At 40.6% G+C, this 11,323-nt stretch overlaps 1 protein-coding gene across 1 annotated transcript in view; it reads right to left on the bottom strand.

The window, feature by feature from the left end:
- Nucleotides 1–7,834: 7,834 nt before the first annotated feature.
- LOC126408962 (potassium voltage-gated channel subfamily B member 2-like) overlaps nucleotides 7,835–11,323 on the bottom strand; it is a 42,584-nt gene continuing 39,095 nt past the window's right edge. Inside the window, exon 3 of the mRNA XM_050074785.1 lies at nucleotides 7,835–9,859. Within this exon, the coding sequence (XP_049930742.1) occupies nucleotides 7,835–9,859 (2,025 nt within the window). The remainder of the gene's footprint in view (nucleotides 9,860–11,323) is intronic.

Raw genomic sequence — 11,323 nt, 5'->3', positions numbered from 1 at the left:
ACATTCTCAGGGATATTCTTGTTTACTGTAAATTGTCTGTTAGGGGCATTTGCAACATGGTAGTCTGTTCTGTCTTCCATTTGGCTACTTGTTGTTACCATGTCATGGTTCACTGAGACTTTTGCTGTGTCAGATGTACAGTTTAGGGCCCATGTGAGAGGCTGATTTTTTTTAGCCTAAGTGGTAGGCTTATTTATTTCGTAGCCTCAGGTATAGGCTTATTTAGCCTATTTATTTTTTTAGCCTAAGCGATGGGCTTATTTATTTTGTAGCCTAGTAGAGAGGCATGTTATTTATTTTACGTTGGACATGATAGTCTGATAGCCTAAAATGTTGAATTAATATAATATTGACTTCTAAAGCCACCTTTTCTTATGTACTCAAAGATTTACCCAATAAGCCATAATAATGTAATGTGTCTGAATTGAAATATCTTCATTTGGGGCTTTTCCCAGCAAAAAAATGGGTATAAGATTAATTTGCGATTAATTAGATTAATTAATCACAGATCCTGTAATTAATTAGATAAATTTTTTTGATCGTTTGACAGCCCTAGTTATATCACTTTGTTACTGATAAAATGTATTATATTACTGTAACACCTTACTTTTGTAACGCATTACCCCCAACACTGTTAGCAGCTAATGGTGCTAACTCCATAAACAGCACTAAACAACAGCAACAGTGCTGACATAACTAATAGTGTTAAACAAAGGGAACTGGAGGGTGGGCGCTACGCTTCTGAGATGCCGCCATACCAATATCAGCTGTAACTGAAATCTAGTGAGATACACACATGCACTAACATGCACTCGCAGCTGGACGATCTTACTGCAAAAAAAACACAGAAATGCTTGGATTACAACACACATAGAGGCAGCTTAACTTCATTCTCTGCTCAGGTCGCCATTACTCCAATATATCTTTAGATAGCTAAGTGGTTTGCATCTGTTTTAAAACTCTGAATGTCACATACAGTACCTCTAAAAGTATCGAAGGTAAACATTCTCATTAGGCAGCAAAATGCCCCCTGTCAGTGTAACACTGCAGCAACATTGTAATGATGCAGCAAGTTGTGGTGGCCCTAACATAAACTTATTTATATACTGCTGTGTCAGTGGTTCAGTCTTTAACAATGTATTATATTATAAACTCATCATAGGTTGTCTTTATAAAATCTTCATCTGAAAAGTGAATATAGCTGTTAAATAAATGCAGTGGAGTATGAAGTATAAAATAGAATTTAGCCATGTTTGTGCATTTAGTTGAGTGGTGCAAATTTAACAGATTAGCAATAGTCATATTAGAAATATCATCTGACATGCAGTGACACTGCACTTTTTGGGGCTCACCTTGCCAGTTGCCTGCATCCGCACACATCCACTCGTGCATAAAACCAAATACAAAACACTCACAAAAACGTAGGTCACATGAACACATTTATTTGTCTTGAATATTGGTAACTGAATCAAAAGTCCCTATCATTCTCTATCATTATGCTGACTTATAAATAATGAAACTGACTAATAATCACACAGGCTACTGTTAAACAAACAAAGTAGATGAGGATGGAAGAGTGAAACATTAGAGAAACAATAAAGAAGGAGAGCAGGCAGGAGAGATGAAGAAGCAGGTTTTAACAGTCTGGTTAGGGTGGTTGTAAGTTAATCTAACTGTACAAAAACCAAGTGATAAAAACCACAAATACAAGTGGAGATTGTGTGACATTTTTCAGATGATCATGATGATATGAGGTTGTGCATAGGAGAAACAATGCAGTGTTCATATGGTCCCTGATCTGCAGCAGTGACAAACCAACACTTTCTGTACCACCAAGCCACCTCTGATCCAAGCAAAGCAGGCAGAACTGTGGGGGGAGAGCATTCCTTCTACAGGGGACAGAGGTGAACCAGGGATGTACAGTATGTACTCCACTTCTAAATCATTCTCATCTGAACAGAGCACACCTGGGTGACTCTGTAGTATGAAGTATGTCATGATGGAATAATTTTAGAAACATATTTATATATATTCACCACATTGTGATCAGAAAAGCACTCAGCCCGTTCTCATTCCCAACTCATCAAATACCGCCACTTTGTCAGCAAAAAGGCACCTTTCGTGGCAGTATGATATGATGCCTGGTGGCATAAGTTTATAATTCCACTGGATGGTGTCTCATACTACCGCAAAAGGTGCGTCGGTTTATAACACGACCAGACAGCGTCACATTGAAAGACCACCAGTAACAACATAATATAATGGCTCTAAAGTCCCTATAAGGTAGGCAGGAAGGGTGGTTGATGGGTCCAACAAACCCCAGACTTTCACCTTTGAGTCCAGTGTTTGCTTCCCGTGTGAATGTTGAGCCAAACCATAATTATTTTTTTTTCTAAACATAAGCATGTGCTTTTATTCCCTAAGTCTAACTGCATGCTTTTGTTGCACCAGGAAATAAATATAAGTATTAGGTGTTTTACTGATGTAAGTTTAATTTGAAAAAGACAGAAAACAGAAGTGCGTATTGAAAAGACACCATGCATGTAACAAGTATAGAGTGCTCCAGGGATGAAGTTTTTATATAGGCTGACGCAAAACTAAGCTTTGTCCTGGTTCCCTTATCAAAACGCCTGTGGGATTTTTCCATTGGATCATTTTGGATTATTGCAAAAAATAAGCTCAGTAACAAATAAATGTTTATGATACTACATACATGTTTTGTTCATCAAAACATAAACAGTCATAAACAAACTACACAACACCACCACAACCATTTTGTAAAGCCGTGTTCGGCATGATGATGTTCTGTAGTCTCATTTAGCCACTTGTTTGCAACCGCCTTTTTTAAGACACATAGAAGCTTTTAAGCTCATGAGTGGGGTATTTACTGACGTAATTTATGTTGGAGAACAAAACTTGAACATCTCTTCAGTTTGTGTTAACTACAGACCTTTTGTCAGGCATCTAACCAAAAACCCATTCAAACCTGTTGACTTTGAATTGAGGGGACCTTGAGTGGTTTAATGCTAACTCATTTCTGGGTTTTAGGACTCATTCCTGGGCACTCTATTGACATGGCATCCCAGAACGTCCTCAACAGACCCACCTAGCGCATCATATGGAGATTTTAAAGTCCACTGACAAAGTGGGGATATTTCAGCAGCTTTGACTTGCGGTATCGGCTCCAAGAAACAGTGTAAATATAATTAGAAATTAGTGCTCCCCATCACTTACACTTACAAGATCTATGAAGAGGATTGATGTTTTTCTAACACACTGCATCTCTATAACTACTGTACAGAAGGTTATGTTAACTGGTTGTCACGTGTCCATATTGTGATCATTTCCCACATGCTGGGGTGGCAACTTTTCTGTGTTGTAGTTAACCAACATCTATTAAATGTCACTGTTCATTTAGTGGAGTCCTGCAGTTGAAATATATAGTATGCAGTATTGCTGCAGCACCAAATTGATCCAAGCTGAACTCCCTACTCAACATAACTGAAGCCACTGCTTTCCACAAAAAGTTTCATTTCCTGAAAAAAAAACCGACATTGTGGCACAGTGAGGTTCAAACTGTATGCTATGTTGCATGAAATCTAGGCGACTGACTGGAGTTGATTAAAGAACACACAGCTGTAAAGAGAACCTGAGGATTTGCATATCAACATTTCCACTAAACAGAGATAAATGAAAGAAAATAACAACAAAAAAATCTGGCCATATATAATACAGGTTTTTTTTTCACCTTCTCATAAATTGTCTATTTATGAAAAGGCACCCATTTTTTAAATATATTCAGATGTTAACAACACACAGCTCCAAGTTCCTCTTATAAAAATGCAATGAATTAGTTTTAACTGCAAACAAAAACATGACATTGTCATCTAGAAAGAGTAAGTATACTCGGGAACACAGTTAATATTCATGTTTCACATTGTGACTGGTCCCATCACTACACACTCACTCTGCACTGTGTGAGAGTAAATCCATTGTGCACACAATTAAATGTGCGTTTGAATGTGTCAGCATGCATTGAAATTAATGCACAGCTGATCTAATAAAAACATATCCATCAAATACAAATATACAGAGTACTAAAGAGGCATCAGATCCTTTCATTCAAGTGCCTTACAAATGCCTGTAGAGGGCGCTCTTATACTAAGTTTACAATGCAGTCAGCAGCCATACAAAACAAGCCTCACAGACAGACTCTTTTTTTTTTATCTCCCCCAAGTCATCATATTTGAAAATGCTCTAGTAAGAGCAGTATAAGCTGTGTATGGAGTCACATGAATTCAGGGACTACCTCCTTCGTGACGGCACACTCACCAAGTGAACTGCTGAGGTCTGGGAACATGGTGATGGCTACAACAACGTCTAACAAGTCATGAAAGATGCAGTCAGATGATCAGACAGGTTAGACGCAGACTGACAGTTAATCCAGATTATCAAAACTCATTTATTTGGAGGTAAAACTAAAAGCAAATGTACCTGAAATTTTGCTAATAATTCTTTATTGTACAGAAGATAGGGGTGGGTGATTCCACAAAATGTTGTTTCGATATGACACCAAGTAATACAGTGCCAGAATCACCAATACTGAAGCCCATATGATACTTTTTATCATCAAAATTAGCTTGTGTACTTAAATGTAGAGTTGAGCAGGTTTTTTTTGTTGTTTATTTTTTTATTTTGCTAGACAGTGTGCTGTGCAGTGTACTTCTGGGGACGTTTTGGTCCCCAGATTTTGCTGCCGATTGAGCACTCTTGACTTACACGCTACTCTTTGGTATAGACAATGGTTGACACAATGCAGCATCTTTGATTAAGTCATCACTGCTATCATGTGTCAGAATAAACTAGCCAGGGTGCATGCGGGTGCACAGTGTGTGTGCGACGCATATGTTGTTTAAGTGCAGACAACACAAAAACAGTGGAGAAGCAAACAGTACATGCATTAGATTTTTTCACAACAACCGAACATTGTTTGCACAGACCGTTTGACTTGTAAAATACAAATAGGTACAACATAGAACAGAGAAAATAATCCCTTTTTTGGTATTGATTCCATTGTTGCTAGGATCGATATTCAAAATGAAAACATAGTATCTAGTGTATCAATATTTTGGTATCAATCCACCCACCCCTAACAGGAGAGCTGTATGCACACAGCTGCAGTAAAGGCTTCGGTATGCTATGAAGGAACTCATTTTTTACAACTAAGTGTTTTTATGCTAGAAGGCAGGGGGTAGAGCCTGCCTGCCTCCATGATCTCTCTTCAAGAGTGTGTAATTTTCAAGTTATTATTATATAGTCTTGATGAAATCACTTGTGCAAACACACACTTTTAGACAAACTCTTCTCAAAAGCATTCATGGTGTTAAGATCAGTTGGTCATGGGGAAAGAAGTATGAAGAATGAAAAAGGAGAGCTTGAGAGATAAGTTTAAACCTGGTCTGGTCTCACATCTCCACACACCTGGCCAGTCACTGTGAAAGTGACTGCTGGGTTGGCAGTTTGGAAACATTACAAAGAGTGTTGGATGCAGCCTCCAACCCTATTTAAATCAAACAGGTACTGTGCTTGAAGCACACTGAGGGCCTGACTCAGGCTGTTCGCATAAACTGTTAATACGTCTTTCTATGAAGAGTAATGCACCCAAATTCATACATATCCCATGTAATCATTAGCCAGTAATTCTTGCATAACCCATGTATTTTGGAAGGCTGAAATCACATGACCAGTGTGCTGATGGGAGCAAACAAGGAAGCAGTCCCGAGTGGTCTCGTAAGGAGGCAGGTTGGGGTAGTGAATGGATCACAAAAATGCTAACATTCACTTGGGATTTTCCCCAGGAGAACTGTGTGAACTTTGAGTCATTTTAAGGTACGTCCTCACCATGTTTCTTTTGCTAAACCTAACCACAGTAACTTTAGTTGCCCAAACCCTAACCTCCATAACTTTACGTTAATAACCTAACTTTATGTTAAGCACATAACGTCATTCTTAAGCCGCTAAATCATAGGATATCATATAAACTGCTGTGTCTGCATTTTCATAGGATGTGTAGCCAAAGTATGGTGGGTCTACAATCAATTTTTGTGTACATTTTTACAGTTTGTCTTTGTTTTTGTTTACAAAGAAGTTAAACTCACATGTTGGTTTGTTTCCAACCTGTCTGACAGTTTGACTGGTCATTTTTCTTTACCCCATTGGTCTTCTGTTAACTGATGTCACCATGTTCCCAGATCTCACCCATTAACTTGGTGAGCGTAGTTTTATTATTATGGATAGAAATTAAAGTAAAAACTACAAAACAAGCCCCAAGTTGTAATAAACCAGAATAATCATTTAATAAGACACTAGTCTCACAGAGACTAAAAGAGATTGTGTGTTTGGGTGCTTGTCGTCAGCTTCCTGAATTCAGGAGGAATGCCTAAACACTATTAAACAAGCAGCTGGCCAGTCTTTTTGTAAAGGATGGGAAAATAAGGTCACATTTCTCACCCTAATTTTGATGTTCCATTGGAATGGGTCACGCCACATTGGCCTGTTATGACACATTCACTATAGAAATGAAGGAGAAGCCCCTGAGCTGGGATGCAGGCAGCATGAGATGACCCACACATGAGCGATCAGTAAACTTGTCCACTGTTCTTGTGCGCTTTCCTTTCTGTCTTTATATATGTACTCATTTCACCTGTCTTCTTATGAGGATATAGTGCTGTTTCCTAAGCTGTTTCATTTTTTTAAGGTTTTTTTATTTGAGAAGTGTGTGCGAACAGTGGTCTAGCTGTGAATACAATAGCCTTGCATCCCTATTCTATTCCCTTTTCATCTTCAAGAACCTGTTTCAGGTATTATAGAAAAAGGAGAGACAAAATTTAAACCAAAAAAACAAAACAAAACAAAACAGAAACATAAATGGAAAATACATTGTTGAAGCACTGAGACACATATCAGTGTCTAGTATAAAGCAAATGCATATGTCCTCTTGGACTACACAATGCCATTTGTGTCCAATGAAGTGGTGAGAATGGGACTTTATTGTCCCGTGTCATGTGCTTGTGTTTGATCTGGGTACCATTACAACAACATAATACCTAGACCTAGAGAATGATGAGTAAGCACAAGACTCATCATTAGGGTTTTTTTGAGTCTTGTAAAAGATAAATGTTGTTTAGACAGCTGTAAAAAAAATATTACTTGTTTCTGCCTTCCGTGTTTCCTTAGTGATATTAGTCCATCATAAGAAATAGGCCTAAATAGCAAGCAATAGGAAACTGAAAGTTACACCCATTGAGCTGTACACAAAAACTCTTCCAGGATAGTCATAAATATTCTCATTCACACAAGGCTTTGTTTATGCTCACATTTGAGCCCTAAAAGACTTATTAGTTGTCACTGTTTTGCTCTGCAGCATATCAGTCTGGTCTACAAAGAATAAGTCAATAACACTGACATGAGACAGTGTCTTTCAGATAGTACCCAGACAGTAGGCATGTGCTTCTGACTTCCCTCATGTAATAAAGCCATGTGACAACACTACAGAGATGTCTGTGCCTTAATAGCAGTGCTTGTCAAATAAAAAGACAAGAGTCCAAAAGTCTTGTGGGATGTGACAAGTGCATTGCTCCAGAAAAATCACAAAAAACTGTTATGATAGGTTTGCTAACACTTTGGTGTGTTTCCGTGCAGGTGCAGAGCCCACACCAGGTCCGGCAATGGTTCCGGTTTGCTCTGGGTAGTTGCTGTCATCCATCCCGTCGACCTTATCCTCAACCCGTCTATTTGGCATCTCTGTCCATGAACGTTTCCCTTCTTTTAGGGCTCACATGCTCGTTTCACAGGGTGGTGTTGCACTTCTGTCCAGAGCAATGTGATTTTCTCGTTTCTCTCCACTCTGGTCTGCTCCCTCCCTCTCTTCTCCTTCCTCCCCTCCTTCCGTAGTTACCAGCTCCTGGGTGCAGTTGAGAGGGCTGGCTTTAGACGACAGTGGGCTAGCACTGCTGCCTGAGCCGACAGCAGACATTTCCATGTGATTCCTCCCCTGGTGGCTTAAGCCTGTGAGCTGCCCTTCACCTTCTAAGCTCCTGGCTGCTGAGCCCTCACCTCCCCCCTGGGAGATGCTTGGACTGACAGATTGCTGGGCCAGCATCGGAGATTGCAGGATCGCCAGTGGAGACTTAGCTTCCTGGGTTATAGAGCTAGAAGAGGGAGAGAACCTGGAAACAATGTCGTCAGAGAGTAGTTGAGCAAGCTTGGCTGAGCCAGCAGAGGCTGGGGTTGCTACAGGTGTCATCACTGCCATAAGCACCTCATCTTGGGATCCAATGAGGTCAACCTTGAGGGCTCTTTTCTTTTGAGGGGTGCCATAATCTTGCAAGGAGCTGGAGATGCTGTCATAGGTAACCCCAAAGCTTTCCACACTTTGTGGCACCAAACCTGAATCTCCAGTCCCACTTCCTCTGGGGCTGGACACAAACTCATACAAACCCTCTTTAATGATGGTCATTGGCTGGATGCTGTCAGGGCCCCTGTTAGCCTCCATGGTGCTGATCTGACTTAGATCCAAGGGAGGAGGGATGCGCTGGTGTCTAGCACCAGTTTGAATCACTTCAGCATTGGGGAGCAGAGAGCTTCTTTCTCCTCTTTCCACTGAAAAATCATCAGCCACATTGGAGAATTTTCTAGCAATGCTGACTTCAGGAGAAGTTTGTCGGGCTTGAGGGGAAGTCAATGCTTTCATCTCCATCTGTTCTTCTATAATTTCCTCCTGCTTCTCCTGAATGGCTGCAGTCTTGTTGTAAGCATCCTCCAGCCGCTTTGGGTTGAGGTTTTGAAGCGTAGTTTTATTAGACAAAGGCTTGCCTCGTTCAGGGGAGCCCTGCTGAGCCACTTCCTGGTAATGAGAATGTTGGGACTTGCTTGGGCTACCCACCTCTGTATTGGAGTAGTGTTTGTGGTAGCTCCAGCGACTGGGTGACAGGTGATTGTCCACAGGACACTTGCTGTCCTCTCTCTTTTCCACCAGCACATCTGTAAGTTCCATACTGCGTGCAAAAGCATCCTTTAAGTTAATAGAAATAATGCTTCCACTGCGTTTTGCTCTTTCAAGAGCTTCCCTCCTCTTGATGGCCTTCTCCTGCCTTTTCTGCTCTCGGTAGAACTCAGAGAAGTTGTTCACAATGATTGGGATGGGAAGGGCAATGACCAACACACCTGCTATGCAGCAGAGCCCTCCGACAATCTTGCCCAACAGGGTTTGTGGGTAGATGTCTCCGTAACCAACAGTGGTCATAGTAATCGTAGCCCACCAGAAGGAGGCAGGGATACTGGTGAATTTGGTGGCATCCTCATCCTTCTCTGCAAAGAACACCAAGCTAGAGAAGATCATAATGCCCATAGCTAAGAAGAGGATCAGTAGACCCAACTCATTATAGCTCCTTCGCAAAGTGAAGCCCAAAGATTGGAGTCCTGTTGAGTGCCTGGCCAGCTTCAGGATCCTCAGGATCCTCATAATTCTGAAGATCTGGACCACACGACGCACATTCTGGAACTGCATCACATTCTTGTTAGACTCAGTTAGGCAGAGGGTCACATAGTAAGGCAGGATAGCCAGCAAATCAATGATGTTCAGTGGGGCTTTGATGAAACTCCACTTGTTGGGTGCTGAGAGCAGGCGCAGTATATACTCCATGGTGAACCAGGCGATGCAGACAGCTTCCACATGGGCTAGGCTTGGGTTGTCATTGAACTGACCAAATTCATCCACCACCTGGAGCTCCGGGAGGGTGTTTAGCGACAACGAGATGGTGGAAATGATAATAAACAGGATGGAGATCATAGCCAGGATCTGCAAGACAAAGACAAGATTGGGGTTATTGTATTAGCTGAGCATTTTTCAATCATTACTGATTGCGTTGTTATAAAATTTGGTACAGACATTCCTGTTCTCCACAGGAGAAATAACAGATCATGTCAGTGAAATCCCATAACTTGTCATCTAGTGCCATAATTAAGTCAAAATATCAATTTGTCAAATGCTTTGTTGGCCTCAGCTGCAGGCTGCTTTGTGTACAGTGCTAATTAGAGATTATTGACATGCTAACATGCTAGGTGTACATGAAAAATAAGATTTTAAGGTACGTCCTGACCATGTTTATTTTCCTAAACCTAACATCAGTAACTTTGCTTGCCTCAACCCAGCCTCTGTGACTAATTAATTAATTACATAACTGTATATTTAACGTCATTTGTGGGGTGCTAATTCGTAGGATATCACACGAAGGGTTGAATGTGCATTTTCATCAGATACCATTCAAAGCACTCTATAAGGAGTTGTTGCACTTGGTCATTGTGAGCATGTTGGCTTGCTGACACTTGCATTTATCCCAAACCCACTAGCCTCTCAACAAGTGTTGCCAGATTTAAAGTGACACCTAATAGCCCTGACACACCAAGCAGACAGTCGATTGTCAGGAATATACCTGTACTCACCCTCTGTCTGGAACACTCCATTTTAGTGCCTGTCTCTTTAAGCTCCCCTCCCCAAAAATCCGAGCCTGCTCTGACTGATCAGTGTTTCTGAGTCTTCAACATCTCTGCACCATCACTGCAGCCGAGCAATGACTGTGATGGCAATGTAGCAGTTTCTACTTATATATAGTATAGTTGTGACATCACAACTTCACAGAGGTCCTGGCAGCTGGTTTGCAGCCACAGTGTCTAAATAACGACTGCATGCATGCATTCGTGGGTTAAGCTTTTTGATGCTTCCACAGTATGTATATAGTACCTCTATACCTGCTTTATGAGTAATAAAAGACATGAAAATCAGACTTTTTACAATATGGAACCTTTACATTTTTTAATAAAACTTTTGCTACATTAGAGTGCAGTGCACACTATATATTTGTGTTATCAGAAACTTTCTAACACAATGACAAACACCCTAAAAAATATTTAGTCTTATATTGCATTTGTTTTATAAACATTTTAATTTCAGAGAAGTTAGTTCAACACCCTTTTGTTCAAGTTGACGGGGGATTTATTGAATATATATATTATTATTCCATCATTAATACATGTTGAACCACTGCTCAAAGACAGTCATACAACTGACCTTCAGCTGCATCATATAGTATGTTACAATAATGACATACATTTTAAATAAGACAGTTTTGTTCTGCAAGCCTGCAAAGCCACAAGAGGTGAGGTGCTACAGTATGATGCTAATTCTGTCGCATCGTCTCCTGGGCCTATGATGTGCATCGTTCAGACAGGGATTAATTGAAGCTGTACCCCACCCCCAACTGCT

This window comes from Epinephelus moara, chromosome 21, assembly GCF_006386435.1.
Source record: "Epinephelus moara isolate mb chromosome 21, YSFRI_EMoa_1.0, whole genome shotgun sequence".
Classification (NCBI taxonomy): domain Eukaryota; kingdom Metazoa; phylum Chordata; class Actinopteri; order Perciformes; family Serranidae; genus Epinephelus; species Epinephelus moara.
The sequence above is the reverse complement of the archived record's forward strand: the minus strand, read 5'-3'. Positions and strand labels throughout refer to the sequence as shown.